This window comes from Cajanus cajan, chromosome 1 (genome assembly GCF_000230855.2).
Source record: "Cajanus cajan strain Asha chromosome 1, NIPB_CcT2T_4, whole genome shotgun sequence".
In the NCBI taxonomy this organism is placed as follows: Eukaryota; Viridiplantae; Streptophyta; class Magnoliopsida; order Fabales; family Fabaceae; genus Cajanus; species Cajanus cajan.
In genome coordinates, this window is record NC_138517.1 from 79386867 (window position 1) to 79408396 (window position 21530).

Consider the following 21530-nt stretch of genomic DNA (forward strand, 5'->3'; position numbering starts at 1 on the left):
TTATCAAAGAAAGGTGAAGGGAACTTTAGCTTGTGATGAATGGAGTTCAACTAGGTATGCCAAGATTGTGTTAGTGAGTAATTTATGATTGACTAGCCGTGTGGATTAGCTAATTACCAATAGGATATTCCCTTAGTCTACTAACTTGAGGAAAGAATTATATCCCATTATTGATTTTTACTTTTCTCAAAAAGAACTTCCTATTAACCGTGAACTAAAATTTGACTATGTTACTTTACTCCTAAGGAAATGCAATAAATGAATGTTGTGAACAAATAAATGTGGTAAAAAAAAACTGATAAACAATGTTTTTTTAAAGGAAATAAAAACTCTAGAAATAAATAAATTTAATTAATTTGGTCAATACCATTTTTTTACGTTGTGTTTTCTCCTATTTATAGTGCTTACAATGGTCAAACATTTTATCCTAGATTCAACAACCTATTACTTGTGTTTTTAGGAGACCATGCGAGTACAATCTTTGTAGCACATGATTTGAAGAATATTACTTCTCATGTTCAAGTCTTCGATTGGACTTTGGGTCGTTTTAGGCACCTATTTGTATTAGACCCACTTTACTTTTTTTGAATGATTGAACTCATCGTCAACTATTTTATTTTAGGGTTAACAATTATATAGCATATAAAAAAGTTCGATAACAATAATCATGTCATATCAACTATAGCATTATTGATAGCAATCATTATGCATTATTATTCGATATTTAAAGTACTCGTAGTAAAAGAGGAAAAGAAAAATAAGAAATATGTAAGATAAATGTAAAAATTGAACGGTGAAAAAAGCAAATTTATTTTAAAAAATAGATTTTAAAGAAGGTGTAATAAGGGAAATCTAAATTTTGTAGCTAAAATGAAACCTTATAAATGGTAAGTTTAACTTGAAGCAAATCATAATTATTGGCTTCACAATACAACAATCTAATTTATCTTGTCCACATATATAAATTAAAAATATACAATAATTAATCAAAAGGTATATATAATTTTTTTTATATTAATGGCACATATAAAAGATCCAATAAATATTATGGAAACAAAAACTTTCAATGTCTTGTCTTTGAATTCAAAAGGAAAAATCACTAAAACTCTAAATTGGAACCATTCATCAAAGCATCCTTTATGTTTTTTACTGTTGAGGTAATGAGAGAGTTAACAACAGCCACAGACTCCAAGGCAGTTGTCGTTGGACTATTCATCAGTATTTGGAAAGCTACAGTCAAAAGAGAACCTCTTGTTCTTAAAATACCATTTCCACTACTTGATGTCGGAGCATTTGTAATAGATTGTTCATTATCTAAAATGACAATTCCTGATGGAAAAATTGACGTTGTTGAAGAATCTTCACCATTTATAGCCCTCCTTATGTCAAGTATATTGAGGGGAGAATATACAACATATGATCCTAGAGGATCAAAAGAACTTTCTTGAATCATCACCACATTATTCATAGTTGGGTGGACAGGCTGTTCACATGTATGATTAAAATGACTTTAGACAAGTTCACATCAAAAGCAATAACAATAAAATTGAGGATTTGAATAATTCCTAAAATATAAAATCAAAATAATTGTAATATAAATTGTTACTAAGAATTCAACCCAATAATCATAAATTTGACATTTTGTCGTCAATTAAAATAAATTCACAAATCACTATATAATTTTAGTATATTAAATCCTTATCTACTTTCATCTCTCTCTTTTGTTTCTTAGAGATATTCTCCTTCATAGACAATATTGTTCAAGGCGCAATTGAACACAAATTAAATGTGGAAACCAAACTTAACAGGAATTGAAACCTTGGTTTGTCATGTTGTGACATTTGGTTTACAATTTTTCTTCCACTTAAAAACTTACAAGAATGAAACAAGTGATTGTATGACTTTATTAACAAAGAGGTTATTGACCACAAAAAGCTTTGATAACTTTCTATTTTCTATAATATATAGTTGGGTTTTTTTATTAGTCATGTTACCATTTACATGGATTAAAATGAAAAATATATTCATAATTACAAACAAAAAGTGGACAAAAACAAAAATGGTTATTTATTATAAAGATTAATTTTTTTAACCAATATAAAATTCATGGTTTGAATATAAACTAAAATAGTTTCGACACATAAAAAATCAAAACATTATTTTAGACTAAAATATAGTATTTTAATACCTGAATAATCGATATGTAGTTGCTAGGATGAGTTCCGGAGGAGATGCGTGCAATCTCTTGCACTGAGTTTTTATAACACATGACATCCCACTACAAAAATATAACAAAATAATATATGATTTTCTATTACAAAGTTATAATTTAAAAACAAACAAAATAATAATATATTAATAAAATAAAACTATGTCATGTTTATCTTCTGGACCTTAGCACGTCTTATTGGATCTCTAAAAAAGTCATAAAGATTCTGAGAAGGGAGCGGAAGCCAAAAAGATGTAGCAGCAGTGATGGTAATCATGGAATTTGGTTGGCTTGGGTTTGTATTTTTTTGAGCAGAGATCGTAACCCTATTATTCCCCTCAGTTAAATGTTGGGGGAAGTTAGTGTCACTTGACATGTTTAAAAATCCATAGAAGTTCTTAACCATTTGAAGAGAAAGCTTCATTATACCCTTCCTTCCTCCGATTGTAGTGATCACTGAAAATGAATGACATAAATATTCTTAAATATACACACATAATGGATCAAAAAGATGATAAATGATTTTTTTTTAATTCATGGTGCTAGAAACTTGTTAGAAAAATTTAAATAAATCCAATTAAAAGTTACAAACTAATTATTTCAAAAATAAATGTGGGGTGACTTTTTAAAATTTGTGATATAATAAATATACTTTTATAAAAAAACATTGTTTTTCATATAAATTAATGTTTTCCACCAACAAGCTTGCTTCTAGCTTCTTCTTCTCTTCATGACCTTGTTTTGTGTCTTTCTCTTTCAGTCTTTCAAGTTGGTTGGGTCTCAAGGATGAGTGTTGGTCTCAAGGACGAGGGGTGGTTGGGTTTTGGCAATAAGTCTCTGCGTTTGGGGATCGGTCATGGTTGTTGATGGTCAATCACAAATGTTGCAGATCATTTGTGGCAGTTGATGGTTAGTTGCGACAACTACGCGTCGCTCGCATTTTGTAGCTTTAGAGGGTTGGTTTTAAGAGGTAAGACTCACCTGCTAGCAGGATGGAGGAGGTTAAAGCGAGGGCCACTGCGATAGGAGGAGAAGAATCACTTGCATAATCATTAGGGAAGGGAAAAGAGGGGGTTGAGGGAAGACTCACTCGCAAAAAAAAATAAATAATAATTTATTGGGGACGGGTATACCTGATACCTGACAAGGACGAATATGAGACTCAAATTTCATACTCGTTTGGTATCAGGGACGAGGATGGGTATATGGTTCAAATGTAGGGATGGGAACAAGATATTGAAACTCGCACTCGTCCCACCTTGTTGCCATCCCTATTCCAATACCTTCACCAACCATTTTTAAATCACAAAAAACAACACAAATAAACAAGTCCAACACTTTTTCCATGCTTACTCACAACCAAAACTTAAAACCCAAGCCATCAACAAGAAAAATAGGATTCTACTGACATATGAAACAAAGTTTAAAACATTATGATAAGAAGAGATCATAGGAAATAGTATAAAAAAAAAGTGTCATTTTCTTTCATTTCCTTGGAGTATTTATTCTCCCTAACCTTGTTTTCAAGGATGTCGGAATCTTCAAGTTGTTGTCAAATGACATACGTAATTACTAGGATAGTGTCATTATTGGTGGCTTCAAGATGCTTATGTATTGTGTCTTCATATGATTTTTGTCTTAAATCATACATCAGCCAAAAAATCCTCATGACACATAATGAATGAAGATTTTTTGCATGAAACTTCAACGAGTGAGTGAAAAGGGGAACCTTACACATTGTGTTTGGCTTGGCTTGGGATTTTCAGGTTTGAAAACTTATAACTTGAAACCCAAATCGAACAGGGTTGGATTAAGGAAACAAAAACAAAAATAAACAATGGTCCAAACCAAAATATCAAGATGTAATTAGGTCAGTTTGACCGATGAGGTTGATTCGATTGATGAGATCGAGTCTACCAATGTGGTTAAGTCTATTAATGAGGTCAAGCTGATCAATGAGATTGAGTGAACTCGTAGGTCTTCCTATACTTATCTACACCCTTAATATATACTTATGTTCACATGTTAAAATAAACTCAATAAAAGAATAAATAACAATAATGCTTGAAATAAATATGGTAGAGAGTAACCTCCACCGATGTCATAATTAGATATGTATTCAGCTCCAACACTGATAAATCTTTCACACATTCTTTGAAGTTCTGTAAGCCATCTTTTTGCTCCATATGCAATATTGTTATTAACAATATATCGATAAAGTTGATGCGGTTGGATCTTCTCATCCACTTCCACATGTTCAACCCAAGAAACCTAAAAGGAAGTATATAATTAATTTTATTAATGTAAAGTAAAGTGATCGAGGAATAGCATAACACAAAAGGAAATGAATTAGTTTAGAATAAATATATAGCATTTATTAATGTAGTATAATTTTTGTAACCTTCTAAATAGCAATATAAAGTTGAATGTTTAGAAAGATTTACATATACATATATACACACATGGAAAGGATTTCTTTATCATGTGAGTATGATTTCAATCACATAAATGGGAAGCTTTATATACAAGATAGGAGGGAAATAAATTAAGGAAAAAACATTCATTCATCTTTTGATGATTTTCAATAATGGAAAGAAGGAAAAAAGATAGATAATACCTTAACATAATACTTGGTTGGAGGGGAATAGAAAGAATGGGAGGGGAATGAAGGGGAACAAAACCCCTCTTCATCTAATGTTAGTTCCCTTCCAATTATGGGGATTTGAAGTAGAGGAGAGGGATTTTAAAATATTTTTAGTATCATGTCCAAAATATCATTATTTATGTTTTTAGATTCAAAATTATAAGCATACAAAGGTAAATTGGTTTTTAACATCTCTCATCTCCCTTTGTGAATTAAGCAAGAAAAGAGCTACCTCCTCTCCCTTGACTTCCTCTAAACCAAACAAAATTTATAAATTTTTCCTTCCCTTTCACTCTCCTCGATTAAAATCTCTCTCCTTTCTTTCTCTTCTTTAATTTGAACCAAATAGACTTTAAGGAAATGTTTGGTACGCAGAATATTTTTACTTTTCCAAGAATCTAAAATTAAGAATGTTAATTTTCTATATTTGGTTTATCATCTAAAAATTAATATTCTTAGGAAACATAGTTTGTTGGAAATGTTTTTTTATACACGTTTCCAACCAAATTATTCCTATGGGAGAGGTAAGAATCTAATATTCATGAGTTAAAAAAAATGATTTACTGTAATAAAAATATTATGTTATCTTAATTTGTTAATTAATATAATAAAAATATTTGATTCCTAAGTAAAATTTATAAATATTTTCAAATTTATAAACTTTTATAATCAATTAAACAAATTTAATTATTCATGAAAATCATAATTTTCAAAGTTTATAATTTTCAAGAATCATAATTTTTCTAACATAAAAGAATTTGCCTTTTACAAAACGTTTATAAAATTCTTCTCACAGATCGGAAGTAGTTAAGACATGATATTATAATAATATTTTAACAAATAATCATTAAATTAATTACACATGGCGTATATTTATAAGATTGATAACCTAATGAGTATATTGGAAGTCTAATTTCATAAACTAACCTCATCACCATATTTTTACCTCCCAAATAAGGGCAAATGACTTTCCTTCAAACTTCGACTTAAATAAAGGAAACCAATCACTCTTCATGCTAGTATTGTAATAACGTTGTGTTTGGTAAAAAATTTCAAATTGAAGACCATGTCATCTTGCAAATTAAGCATTTCTTCATCTTACACTCCTATTCAATGTTTTTTCTTCTTTTATCTACCCTCTACCTATTTTTCACAAATATATATTTTATTTTAAAATAAATTAACAATAATGAATATCAAAATATCATATCTAACTCCTTTAAAATAAAGAGATGTGCAAGATATGATACAATTGTTGTGATAGTCATCTGTTTTATATATATTTATATATAAAAGCTGATTTCACAAATGCAACTATATATGTACTCACATGGCATGCCCCATTAGAAATTTCATGAACCATGCATCCTGAGGGAAACCTCCAAGAACTGGGATGAGGGTTAGTCCCTTTCATGTAGTCAACTGAAACATCTGCTATCACCCATACACCGGCTTCAAGTTGTTGACAATAGCGGAGGAAGTAGAATTCTCGAGATGGCACTAAAGGTGATAGAACGTGCATCTCTTTATACATCTACACAAGAAGAAAAGAAGTTTTAACTTGGACAAAAAATTAAAATACTATAACAACAACCTATTACATAGAGAAAGATTTGCAAGAATGTATACCAATAATAAAGTTCCACTTCGGCTATCTATTGAACCATTTTCAAGTACTTCGATTGTCTGCGCTTTTGTCACAATTGTTGGGAAAAAACTTTTCCATTTTTCCTAGAAGATAAAAAAAAAACATCATCGTTACTATATAGAAAGAAAGAAAGCAAGAAAGAAAGAGAGACATATATCATAATAAACAGTGAGAGGAAAATAAGTATACTAACCGAGTCCAAGAACATGTCAACTAATTCCTTCGCCTGAATTTTCACAATTCGTGAATCTTTTGATGATTCTACATGTGCTTTGGAATTTTTGAAGTGATTAATCCTTGGGAAGAGATTTTCATAGCATTCAAGATGAAGAACAAATCTTTGATCAATTGAAGACTTGAACCATAAGGGCTCACTCGTGCACAAAAGCCTGAGTAATTCCTCCTTAGCGGCTATTGCAATTTGTGACATCATTGTTTTTTCCATTTTTGTTACTTTGCTCCCTGGGTTGGACACGATTTCTTCACCTTGAAATGAAAGACTTGTTGAACCACCAAGATTCATACCAGCACTTCCAACTCCTAGTTTTAGAGGACTTCCTAATATTAATGCATCACGTGATGAAGATCCTTTAATAGGAGTTGATTCTAACTTTAGTTCTGACGTCGGTTTCTCCATGTACATTGTAAGAAGATTAGACACTTTCTCACGCTGAAAAGAAATCCATAAATAAATGTGCATCATATTGTGGCCCGTTATCAAGAAGAAGAAAAATTGTTTTTAGTTTCTAAAAATAATACTCTTTTTGTCCCATGATAAATGTTACGTTAGAAGAAAAAATAAACTTTAAAATAAGTGTTATACTAATTTTTTAATACAATATTAATTACTTCTTTTTCATTTATATTCTTAATAATATTATATATAAAAAGTGATTTTTGTATTGTATTATTTATAATAAAAAAGATTAATCATAAGATTAATTTTATGAAATTATTATTCTCTTTCATCTATTTATTAATTTTTCTTAATTTATATAAAATAATTTAAAATGACATTTATTATGAAACTGTTAAAGAAGTACTAGAGAATTAGGGTTAGTGCTACTAAAAATATAAAACTGAAAAAATAAAAGTTCTTCATTCATGCCTCAAGCAAGAATACATCTTAAGTAGCAAAATGTAATTAGGTTTGGGCTCAAAAGCATAAGAGCCCATTTAGGAAATTAACAAAAGGAAAACATAAAGGATCCGATCAACAAGTTTGTAACTTAGACATAATCTTTTAACCGGTATGGGTTAAAAGATAAGCGTTTGGGCTTATCAGAAACAGTAAGAATAATATTTTTGTTTAATGTTTATTTAATAAAATATAGTGATTTTAATTAGAGCTGTCAAAATGGGTCAGCTCGACCCATGTGGGTCAGCTCACCTTGACCCACTTTAAAAACGGACTAACCCAACCCGACTTATTTTTTATTTTCTAAAATATTTTCTGGCCCAGCCCAGCCCACCACAGGTTGGTAGGTTACACGGGCCAGCCCACCAAAAATTTAAAAAAAATTATCAAAAAATCAAATTTTAAATTAATTATAAATTAACATAATAGTCATAAAATTAACATCATTAATAGTCATAAATCATAACTCATCATACAAAATTAAATACAAATCATGATAAAAGTCCAAAATAAAATTTTTTAATATCTCATCATATAAAATTAACTACAAATCATAATTGAATTTCTATTGCAAAAAAGAAATTGGTGGGCTGGTGGGTTGTCCGGTCCACCACAGGTTCAGCCCGAATGGGCCAGGTTTAGATATACCCGCCTACTATAAAACTTTCATAATTTTTTTTATACCTGACCCGACCCGTTTCAAAGGTGGGCTAGATTGGCCCACGGACGACAGTCCATTTTGACGGTTCTAATTTTAATATCTCTATGGCCTTCAATAGGCCCCTTTTTAAAATTTTAAAGGAAAAAAAAAAACTAAAAAGGCAATATTTTAGAGCCAAAAATATGTTTAAGTAATAAAAAAAACTAATCAAATAAAGAATTGACATAAAAGAATTAATCAAAGTAGTTAACTAACCTCTACATTTAGACGAGCATTTTCGAGGCGAAGTTTTTCTAGAGAATGTTCATGTCCTTTATCTCCATAGGGTGGACCCCCACATGATGGACAAATTATATTCTTTAATGTCTCTCTAATTACGAGATTTTCATTATACATTCTTTCATTCTCGACACGAAGAGCATTGTTATTTGCCCTTTCAGTTTGAGTCTATTGAAATTGCAACACATAAAATAGTTAGTATCCCTTAATAAAGCATGCATAAGAATTTTTTAATGAAGTACCAAATTAAAGCAAAACAATATATAAGAATTTTTTTAATGAAGTGACAAATTAAAATAAACAATATATATGACCTTTTTTTGAGTCCTCTTATTTTGAAACCAAAACTTCACTTGTTTTGGCTCAAGTCCGAGATCTTTGGCTATTTGACGCCTTTGCTTTTCATCTGGATGTGGACATACGCTAAATAATCTTTAATTCAAAAAATAAAGATCACAGTTAATAAAGAGTGTTGCAAGTTGAAAAATAACATACACGAGTCAAGAAAAAATAACACAAGTTTTAATATAGAGTGGTCTATGCACAATAATACATAGACACATGCCAAAATGTGATATAAAGATCATGTCATTACCAAAATGGCGTTTATATGTGTAAGAACAAAGATATCGATAAGTACATGTTATATAAAGAATTTAATTGTTATGTTCTATATAAAAAATTTTGCAATTAATTTATAGAAAAATGATAATTTTTAAGATTTAAGAATAATTATTATAAAAATCAATAAATTTATCATTTTATGATAAATTGTGATAAAATAAAAGTATAAAATTACTTTACTCTTTGCGTATATCACTATTAAACTTTTATATATATATATATATATATATATATATATATATATATATATATATATATATATATATATATATATATATAATTCATCCTTCATAATTTAACACTAATCATCCATATATATATCATTTCACTTAATGGATAAGACCTATTACCCAACTAAAGATATAAAGACAACAACTGATGTTTTTAATTAGGCATATCTGATTTAACAAAAGAGAAATATGTTTCAAATAAAATATTTATTTAATTTTTAATATTTTAAAATTTTAAACATTCGAAAGATTTTTCGGTATAAATCTTGGAGGAATGGTAACTATTCTTAGCAAGAGCCAGTGGATCTTACAAAGTACATGTGAATTTTATGCATAATATTACTAAAACTTATTTACAAAAGATGAATCAAAGAAATCAGGAAGGAAAAGATGAGAATCCCAAACAGAATGACATCAACCATGCGATGGAACAATGAAGGTAAATTTTGATGCTTTTGTGTATAAAAAATGCTTTCTACATACGAAAATTGTGTAAATATAGCTTTCATTTACTAAGTAGCAATATTTTTAAAAGATGACCACAATTATGGTCAATGCCTTGATGGACGAATTAAAAAGTGACGTGAAGTTCAATAATATTGATAACGATAAATAATATATATATATATATATATATATATATTTTTGAAATTAAGAAAAATATATTTTAAAATAAATATAATTGTATTTCATTGGGGTAAAATGCATTATCATTCTATATTAATGGCCTTTGACATTTTGTTGACAACATTGCAGAAAAATTAAAATTAGTATTCAAGTCAGATGCATTATCATTCAATATTAAAGGGCTTGGGACATTTAAATCGTTGACAATTGAAGAAAAAATTAATATAAAAAATTTAATCAATATAGAAAATAGCAGTGGAAATACGTTATCATAGCAATTAAATAAAAAAAATGTAAGTATTCGTTTGACCCATATCTGGGTAATTCTTAAATTTTCATTTTTTAAATATGAGAAATTCTTAAATTTTTATTTTCAGTCTCGTATATACAAGTTTAAAAAATCACATTAATTAAAAAAATAATTAATGATTAAATTCACTAATCTCATTTAAAAAAATAAACTATTTTTCTAAAATTTCTTTCATCGGAACTCGGTATCAATAATAAAGAAAAATTATTGAAAATACAATCTCAATTAAATAAAAAATACTTTAATAAATAGGATAAATTAATTAAATGTGTTTATATTTGAAATTAGTAAACATATTTTTTTACTTATATAGAAACCAAAGATAATAATTAATAATTTAATACATGATTTATTATAAATATATTAGTAACATGATTTTTCTTGAATTTATTCAATCTAGACAAAAATGATATTAAGCTTAAATATTTAATTCATTATTATAAACTTCTTGTTAAATTTGTCTAGGGATGATAAAGGGGTTAATTAGATCCATTAAGGCCAACCTTGTCACTAATTTGTCAAAAATGACTCAAACAAGCCTAGACTAGCTTATTAAGTAAAAATGGGTTAAACACCTTCACTTAGAGCTGTCAAAACGGGTAATCCAGCCCGGTCCGGCCCGGCCCACCACGGGTTGAGCCTTTGGTGGGCCAACCCAACCCGGCACGTTTATTGGTGAGCTAGAAAAAATTAAACCCGGCCCGGCCCACCACGGGTTGGTGGGCTAAACGGGTTGGCTCACCTAATTTGAAAAAATCACCTAATTTAAAAAAATGTAATCAAATTTAATGTCTAATCCTGCAAAAATAGTATGCACATAAGCTTTTCTAGAGAAAAGTAAATAAATTTCTACACTAATTACATAATTTGAAGAAAAAATACATAAAATTGAGAACCTATGATGGTCTATGAAGTTTTATTTGGCCCAACCCAATAGCAGAAGTTTTTTTTTTTTTTTTTATGGGCTGGTGGGTCAGCCCGGCTCACCACGGGTTGAACCCGGGTGAGCCGGGTTGTTAGTGGGCCGGGTTTAAAATTGGCCCACACTGAAATTTGCAATTTTTTTTTAGCCCAACCCGGCTCGAACCCGTGGTGGGCCGCGTTGGCTCACCGGGCTGAGCCCATTTTGACAGCTCTACCTTCACTCATCCCATTTAAGGGTGAGTTGTCGAGTCAACGAATTAGCCCACCAAAAAAAATATACATATTTATTTTGGATGTTTTTTAACATATTTTTTCTCAAATATAAAGGATTCAAATAAATTAGTGTATTTAAATAATAAAATAAATTTTAAATTAAAATTAATTTTATTTGATTTGTTGCACAACAAAATTCAAATTTATTAAATAATAATATAGCTCTTCCAATAGATTTACTACAAAAAATCTCATATTACATATAATAAAGTAAATTAAATTATTTAAACTTAACATTAAAAATAACAATAAAAAAATAAACAAGTTAGTGGGTCAACATGTCCTGGCCTACCATTTAACCTAGCGAGCTAGTTGATTAGATACGACGGACCAAGTGGGTTGATATACTAGTATGCCTAACATAGACAACAATTTTTTGGTGAGCCAATAGACTGACCCACAGACTGAGACCTGTTTTATCATCCCTAAACTTGTCTTACCTTAATTTGATAGGTCAGTGATAAAGAGTCAACCTCATCCTTAGATAACTTCATTGTTGTGGTAAAGATACACAACAAAAATGTAGAAATTTATTCAATAAAAACTTAATAAAAAAAATAAATCCATTTTTCTAAACTTAATTTCAAATATTTCCCACTTTAATTTCATGGGTCTATGATAGAGAGAGTCAAATTTTTCCCTAATCGACTCCATTGTTACAACAAAGATCAATAACAACAAAATTGTGAAAATTTATACACAAAACTTAATAATAATAATAATAATAATAATTCATTTACTTAAACTTGTCGTCAACCTTATCTCATCTTAATTTGACAAATTGTGATAGAGAGAACAAATTCATCCTTCACAAACTTTGTTATTGTGGGGAAGAAACACAACAAAAATGTGAAGATTTGTATCACAAAACTTAATAAAAATAAATAAAAATAATTAAGTAATTAAATTAAATCCTTTCTAAATTCGCCATTAAATCTGACCTATCTTAATTTGATGAGCCAATGACACAGAGATTCAAACTCATCCTTATCAAATTTCATTATTAGGCTTAAAATACACAACAAAAATATAAAGAATCACAATATTTAATTTAAAAAAAAAAAAAAAAAAAAGTCACGATCTTAAATTCAAACATCGACTGGAAAGAAGTTGAAAAAAAAAATCCTTTAAAACTATTAAACAAAGCAAAAACCCATCATGGAAAAAGATTCGAACTCATAAAAAAATTAATAAGATTTATGACACAGTTTTTTATCCAAAGTAAAAACAGTCAATTTCGGTATCTGCCCTTGTTGAATTGATCAAGGTTAGTCCTTTCCCTTTTCTTATATTTTCTTCACCCAAAATTCAAAACCTAACAAATGAAAAATCAACACACAAAAATAGTAGTCACAAGTAAATTGAAGTGATCTTACTCTTCAAGCTTAGTTGTTTGATCAGACTTATGACGACGGTAGGACTTTTTTCCATTCTGATCATTCTTTTGTTCATCTCCAGACCCACCAGCAGCTGCCATAGTCATGTCCATTTTCTCAATTCACCTGAAAAGAAAAGAGTTTTTGGTTTTTTTGCTTTACCCTTTTTTTGTGTGAACTCTTTAGGGGTTTATATAAGCCAAATAACTTTGCATGACACCTCAGTCTTGATTAACACATAGGAGTTATCTTTTGTTTTTCAATGACATTAGAAGAAAGTAATAATCATGAGATTTTTACCACCAGGAAGGATTTTCCCTTAGATTCCTGTGTGCGAGGGTGAATATGGATATTAAATTATCAACTAGTTTCCCCCACATATTACCCCAACATAGTAACAGCTATATAAGATAGGGAAAAAACAAATTATGGGAATTAGAAATTTGAAGGAAAAGAAAAATTAAATCTACTTGTAATAAGTGTTGTCTTGAATTCTTTTACATACACACCAAAATTAATAAATAAATAAATAAAAATTATAATTTTATAAAATTAATTTTATTAATAATTTTATATTTTTTTTAGAAAGGATACAATAGATATGAAATAAATAATAATAATTAATATTATATTAAAATAATACTTTTAAATTATTTTTTTCTTACCCGATACTTGTTAACTGAAAGATTATTAATTATATTTAAGAAAGGCTTATTTGGAATAATTCAAAATACCAAGCATGACAACTCATATGCAAGCAAAAGAGCATAGAATTGAGAAAAGATAAACTAAAAAACAAAATCCAGTGAAACTGAAATTTTGACTTTGAAATTTGAAAGAGGTTTGGTTTCAGTTTGGTGGTTTAAATAAAAACTGAAGGTTGTGTAGAGTTTGTGCTTACACTTGTAATAAAAGAAGAAAATTGGGAAGAGGTGGAAAAGAAAAAGGTTCAAATTAAAATTACTTTCTACGCGGATAAGATAAGGATCAATTAGGGACATTATGTTATTGACTGGTAAAGTTATTACTCAGAGTGACTCAAAAGAAGAAGAAAAAATTATGAACAATTAATATGTATTGTTTTAAGAATTTTTTTTAAATCGTACTATATTGCTACATGTGTGTGACTTGTACACTATTTGTGTTTTCTTTTATTCATGGTGTGAATGTATTAAAGGCATTTATTGAAGCTCTTTAATATTATAGTGTAATGGTGTTGAATGACATTTATTGAACCTATTTAATTTTATTTTCAAATATAATGTAATGGTGTTGAATGACATATAGGGAAGGTTTTAAATTTACAATATTTTTTTTACTTTTTTCAAAAGAATAAAAAAGAAATCAGAAAGAATAAAGTAAATGTTGTAACAAAGCAATTAGTCAAATGATAGTGGTGGCATCTTACAAAATTTATTTTCGGTATAGAGTAATATTACAAATAGAAATTATATTAATTTAAAAAATAAGATATATAAAATCTAAAAAGACACCAACATTGAAGTGTGAATTTTTATAGGGAAAAAATAAATTAATAATTATTTTTTATATTATATTAAACACAAATATCTATCTTGATTAACAGAAATCATATGTTATTTACCTTAAAACAATGTCTGGTTATATATTTCACGAGGGCATATTAGTTTTTAGTTATTAATTTTGAAATAATGAATTATGTTTATAGATAAAAAAAATAAACTTTTATTTTAGGTGAGAGTATTTTTAAGAATTTTTTTAAATTTTTTTTAATTTATTTAATTTGATTTTTATTTATCTTAATTATTTATAAATTAAATATTAATATTTTAAAAAATATATTAATAATTAAAAATATATTTTTAGTTACAATATAAATTATTTATAATAAATAAAAAATATAATTTATGTATTCAAAAATATTTATATATATAATTTACTATAATTTATAATATATATATATATATATATATATATATATATGTGTGTGTGTGTGTGTCTATTGAGCTAAAATACTAATTATATATCAAATTTAAGTATTTATCGTTAAGAGCGGAGACTTGTATCGATCTATTCTCCCTCCCTCTGTGTATTTTTATTTTATTTTAATATTTTCAAATACTGCTTTTTGAATTTTCAGTTTATTCTAACTTATTCAGTTGATAACACAAAATTTTTATGTTTGTAAATTTAATAAAAGTTCATAAATTTAAATTTCGATTCCGTGTTAAATTAATAAATTCACATAATCTATTTTCATAATTTACTCCTCAATTTCTAGAGTTATATATATATATATATATATATATATATATATATATATTTATTTATTTATTTAAATATGTTTTTAGACCTTATAAAATTGATGATTTTGATTTTGGTCCCTCTAAAATATTTTTTTTATTTTCTTTTATCCTTTTAAATTTTATAAACATTGTTTTTGGTTATTGTAAAATGATTAAATTTTGATTTTGATCCTTATAAGATATTTTTATTTAGTTTTCATTCTTCTAAAACCTAAACTAACTATTTTTAATTCTTAATGATAATTTTAAGGTGGATAAATAACATTTATTTTAAAGATCTATAATTTTTTTTAGATATATTAAATATCAATATAATATCAATAATAATTATAAGTAACACTTAAGATGGTTACTTAACTTTAGATGAAAAACATATTATATATATATATATATATATATATATATATATATATTATATGTATAAATTTTCAAAATATTACATTCTGAATTTATTTTTTACATAAACTAAATCCAACTCTTTTATGATAATATAAAACCATTTATCATTAACATCTATTATTATATTTTACTAGCAAATATTTTGAGCATTAATCACAAGGAGTAGTTTAATTCAAATAAAAATATAAGTCAAATATATATACAGGGAAAAATAAATATTAAAATAAATTAAAAATAATTAATTGATATACTATAGTCAAGTATTTAATATTAAAAACATAAAAAAAAATACAATTAAAGATGAGATTTAAATTTTAAAACCTAAAATTAAAGGAAAATTTTAAATAAAAATAATGATAACATAAAGGAAAATTTTTAAAATAATTAATAATTAACAATTTTAAAAGATCCTAAAAGATTTCTGTTTTCAAGTAATTAAATGAAGAAAAGGATTAAGAATTTTTTTTTTAATATTCAGCTTAACCTATATCCTTCTGCTGATAATATCAAAAAAATTTGTTTACAATTTAATTAAAATTTATAAGTTTAAATTTTGAATTATTGTGTTAAATTAATAATCACATGTAGTAATGTGGGTTGACTTGCACTCACACCACTTTAAACCCGCTCCACTTGTAATCTACCTTAAGCAATGTGGGACAGGTTAGTCCGCCAACAAAAATGAGTTAAAGAAAGTAATCAACCTACTTTAGTATGAGTTAGCTCACTAAGGGAGATAAAGTTGGTCGATGAATTATAAATATCCTAGATTGGTGGATTAAAATTATGGATTGACCGATTGATCTACTTTCAACTAGAGTTGTCAAAGAGGGTTCTAGTTCGTTGACTAAGTCGACCCACCTTGAAGACAGGTTGGGCTAGGGTAGAAAAATTAAGAAATTCATAATTGGTCATAAAACTCAATCTGACTCACTTTTGATCTAATCCACTTTTGTTTAACTGTGGTGGGTCGAATTGCCAACCTAATACATTTACACCCCCATTAGTCCAACCCACCAAGGCTTCAATTAATTATTTATTGTTATATATGTATTATTTTAATAAGATATTATTTTTTGTAGATAAAGATAAAGTTAATGTTAAACAACATAAAATTGGTATATATTTGTTTACTTGAACCTCCAATGAAGTTTGATATTGATAGATAATCATTATAATGACAATAATTTTCATTTTATAATTTTAATTATTTAAAGTTGTACACTTTTTAATTAAATTTAATGTTGTATGTATGATGTTTAGTTTGACAATTTTTATTTTAGGTTGAAGGTTATTTTATTTTAGATTGGAGTTTATTTTAAATTAGAGTTTATTTTTTTAAAATCAATGGGTTAATGGGAGACACGTTTAACCCACCAACCCTATGGGTAGAGTTCGTTGGAAAAGTTTGTACATTTAAAAAGGTGGATTGTGTCTAACTAATTAGAAAGTGAGTTCAAGTGGTTTGGGTTAAACAAGTCATACTAACTCATTTTGACAATCTTGCTTTCAACTAGACTTATTAAAGTAGATAGTCTGACCTAACTCATCATGGTTGGTGGGTTAAATGATTTGCCTCACTTAAATTAAATATATATACATATATATATATATAATAAAAACTATTGAACTTTATAAAAAAATATTATAATTTTATATTTTAGAATTATAATTATGTTAACAAATAGGACAAATAAAAATGTCAAAAATAGATATCATCCACAACTAACTTATGAAATCAAAGATTCTATAAAATATTGATAAATAATATCAAATTAATATTAATTATCATAATTCATAACTAGTATGTATTATGGGTCAACTTGACTCAAACTCATGATAGGTCGAGTTATCTCATGAGTTTTAGCTTATTTTGACAACTCTATATTCAATCCATCTAAATAAAAACATGTTAAAACATATATTTTATTTCATATACATGAAAAATGTGCTTGTTAAAAATATGTGATTTTAAAATAATAAAATTATATTCCATATTAAAGGGAAATAAGTATATGAAAAGATAAGCTAATTAAGCTATGAAATTCCTTTAAAAAAACTATGAAATAAATATACTAATCTAATATAAATATAGTACAAGCATGTTGGCGGGTTAGACATGTCTGATTGGTGAAGTGGATTGGGCGGACTTATTTATCTATCTCACTATACACAAAAAAGTAGGTTGGCAACCACATTATCATCCTTCGTCAACCTAGTACCAAGAGGTAATCATGATATACATAACATGTCAGATTCATACCTTGTTGTCACCTTTTTAATTCCTACCAATGAAAAATAAAAAGTTGTAATTAATTTGCATATCTATTATCATTTTTTTTATAATGATTACACTAATTTTGAAAAGAACCCATGCATATTACCCCAATTCATCATTAATTTTCATAATTTACTCCTTAAATTTTAATGATTTTTATATAAATAATTCATTTTATTTCTTTCTATCCGTTTATAAGTATTACCATTTAATTTTTTTCTGGATAATTTTAAACCATATATCGTTAACACAAGGACATTTATTATCATATTTTACTAGAAAATATCTTGAGCATTAATCACAAGGATATTATGCAATTCAAATAAAAATATATGAATTAGATTAAGAAGAAAAGAATAAAATCTAAAAGAAAATTGAAACTAATAATTTATATATTGAATTTAATTAATAACCAATATAAAAACAATTTTTGGTGAAAATAATTTTTAAATTAATTAATGAGATTTTAAATTTAATTCCTAAAATAAAAGGAACTTTTAAAATGATAAAAAAAATCTTACCAAAAATGGGATTTTTAAAATTAATTAATGATTTGTATTTTTAAAAATATTAAAAATAATAATATTTTCTTTAAGTAATTAAGATACAATTAACTAAGAAACTATTTTTGTAACATCATGTTTTTCATAAATATATATTTGCAAATGTATCCATGTGAGTTACTTGATGTTATTATATGTTATTTTCTTGATGTGAGGCGTGGATTAGCATTGAGATAACCCTAAACTTGAGTTATAGATGTTATAATTTAATAGTGTGAGAGTTGGTATGGGAAAGACTGAAGTATATAAGGAAGATTTGAAAATAAAACTTCATAAGTTTCAGATTTCATATTTTATAGAGAGAAAGACTTTGGGACTATAAGTTGTTGCTTGAGCTTCTAATTATCCTTGAGGTTGTGGATCTTTCCCAAAGCTAGAAATTGGAGTATCTTGAAGTCAAAGGAAGATTGTGAAGTTGAGATCTTGAGGATCAAATTCGTGGGAGCTTTAGTTGGGAGTTGTTGAAGGAGTTTCTCTTTTACATCAATTTTTCTTTAGTTGGGGATGTTGTGGTGACTCGATCAACCATAGTCGATGTCTAAGCAAGTGTTAGCCCCTAACTTGGTGGGGTTGAGAGGTCACTCAATAAGCGAAACTCGCTTAGTGAATGTTCCTCGTCGTGTGAGTTCTTGCTTAACAAGAAGGGTTCGTTTACCAAAAATCTTTTCTTATTAGATGGTGATCATGGTGATGTTATGTTGTGTTCCTATTTTGCAAGATTGGACTATGTTGTGCATATTCCTATTGGGAATGAGTGGTGAGTTTTAGATAGCTCAGAGGGCTAGGAACGTGAGGATTCTACCTTAGATCATATGAGTTTAAGGGTTGTGAATGTTTTACCTTTTTTTATGTTGATGATGATTAATGTATGTTGTTGTGTGTCTTGTCCTGGGCACATATCTATTGTGGAAGAAAGGCTTGAGTTCCTAATTCATGATGTTGTGGGTGGTTGTTGGGAAAACTTGATCCCCTTCATCCATGTTGTTTTTGAAAAGCCTTTAAAGTGGTGGTTTAAAGGATAATGATGTGTTGTTGAGTTGTTTAATAAGAGATACCAAATGACTGGATCTTCGAGAGCTTAGGACTTTATAGACCAAGTTGTGGACATTTAAAAAAAAACGTTATGTTCTTTAATGGTGTTATAAGTGCAATATAAAGTGGGTCACTTTGTACTTGATGTTAAATGGTCATGTTCGAGTGTATGTTGAATTGGCACGTAAGTTGATGCTTGGTGGTCACTTAGGGTCCACCCGACCCAATGTTGGAAGGGTGAATGGTATCTTAGGGGTAGATAGCAAGTTAAATTCATAAAGGGACTTGTTTTTATAGACTAATGTTGTGGTAGGTTTACACTCAATCTATTTCATTCTCAACCAATGATATTGGACCTTTCAAGTTTATGTTGACTAAGATTGTTACTATCTAGTAGGGTAAGCCAAATAAACCACTCGTTGTAGGAGATCTCTATTGTTATGCATGATAACACACATTGCAAGTTGGCACATAGTTGTGGTGTATTAGAGTTGTTGCATATGATGTGTTGTGATACACTCGTTTGAATGAATAAAAAATTATTAAATATTTTAGTAATATTATTAAATTATTACTTATCCTATAAAATCCTAAGTGCTTAGAGATCATACATAAAAGTTTAGTTATTACTACTTCATATAATTATACATCACATTTATCAAAATTTTATAAACTATTTACAAAAGAATGAGATGTTTATTAGTTTATATTTTTCAATTTCCCTCCTTATTTTACAATATTAGTACAATAATAATTATTATATATTATATAAGGGGTTAACATGACTTGTCGAGGGTAGGGTTAAAGTAATAGTTATAGGTCCATCTAAAAAAATTGAGATATCCTTATTTGGTAGCATAATCATTGATGATTCTTGCCCATGAAAAGTAACGGTATTATTTTGTGTGTCAATTGCCCACTGTATGGCAGGAAAAAAATATATGTACCAACACAGTAAAAGATCCAACTTGAGGTGAATCCATCTATATATCAATTAATATATATATAAGATTTTCTCGTTATAATAAAATTTGAATTATTTTAGTAGTGACTAGTCAAAATAAATAAACATTAATTCAAACTTTATTTTTTATGACCATAAAATAACATTTATCTTTATAATATATGAAATAAATAATAAAAAAATGAGCTTAGAATATTTTAACAAAACTATGTCATAGTTAGTATTAATATAAAAATAATTAAGTTAAATAAGTTTGAATATTTTTAATTATTTAAAATTTAATATAATATAGTTTACAAAAATGAATTATATTAAAGAATATTAATCTAGTAAATGACAGTAATAAAAAAAACTAAAAACACCTAATTAATTAAGAGAAAAAAATATCTTAGATTAAGTAAGTAAATAAGATTAGAAACATCTAATTAAGTAAATATACGTAAATATAACATAAAATAAACATAATAGTATATTAAATTTTAAAAAATAAAAATCTCCTCCTCCTTACTTTAATAAAAAAGTAGAATTACTTCTTACACTATATATATATATATATATATATATTACTCTTTTTCTCTAATTCTTTCCCTCTACTTTCACAATCCCTCTTTCATACTTTTTCTTTTTCTCCGCTCACTCTCCTTTCTCCCCCATGGTCCCTCTCCTTAGCCTATTTATAGGCATTTTTTTTTTTAATTCTAACCATTTAGTTAGGCTACCTTATTAGAGATAGGCATTATCTCTCCCCGTACACTTGCAGTAGATAAAGGCTACATTTTTTTTTTGGAAAACATCCTATTAATAATTTTAAATATAATAATCTATATAAAAAAATTTGGTTTTCTAAAATTTTTAATAATACAGTCGAATTTTATATATCTCCATTTATTTTTTTTATAGCATTTAAAAAAATAAATAAAAAAAATAAAACATTGTATTTCTATTTATTATTCAAGTATGGTAAATAAATTTTTAGATTATTAAAAAAAATAAGATAATAAAATTGAAAATATTATAATGTGATATGAAAATTTCAAAATATTACATGTTGAATTGTGGTTGTGCA

The 21530-nt window shown here is 27.2% G+C and overlaps 1 protein-coding gene across 1 annotated transcript; it reads right to left on the minus strand.

The window, feature by feature from the left end:
• Positions 1–920: 920 nt before the first annotated feature.
• LOC109811465 (homeobox-leucine zipper protein HDG11-like) lies at positions 921–13662 on the minus strand. The gene is made up of 10 exons (XM_020375226.3): positions 12944–13662; positions 8894–9011; positions 8556–8747; positions 6695–7171; positions 6483–6584; positions 6184–6387; positions 4300–4480; positions 2394–2665; positions 2189–2278; positions 921–1483 (listed from the first exon to the last, which is right to left on the minus strand). Exons 1-10 carry the CDS (start codon positions 13054–13056, stop codon positions 1100–1102), a joined length of 2133 nt encoding a protein of 710 aa, XP_020230815.2. The 5' UTR covers positions 13057–13662; the 3' UTR covers positions 921–1099.
• Positions 13663–21530: the final 7868 nt, after the last annotated feature.

Coding starts and splice junctions, on each gene's coding strand:
- LOC109811465 (XM_020375226.3), bottom strand. CDS start 13,056: ATGGACATGACTATGGCAGCTGCTGGTGGGTCTGGAGATGAACAAAAG. Junction 9,012..12,943: donor CAAACAACTAAGCTTGAAGA/GTAAGATCACTT, acceptor TTTGAATTAAAG/ATTATTTAGCGTATGTCCAC. Junction 2,279..2,393: donor ATCCAATAAGACGTGCTAAG/GTCCAGAAGATA, acceptor ATATTTTTGTAG/TGGGATGTCATGTGTTATAA.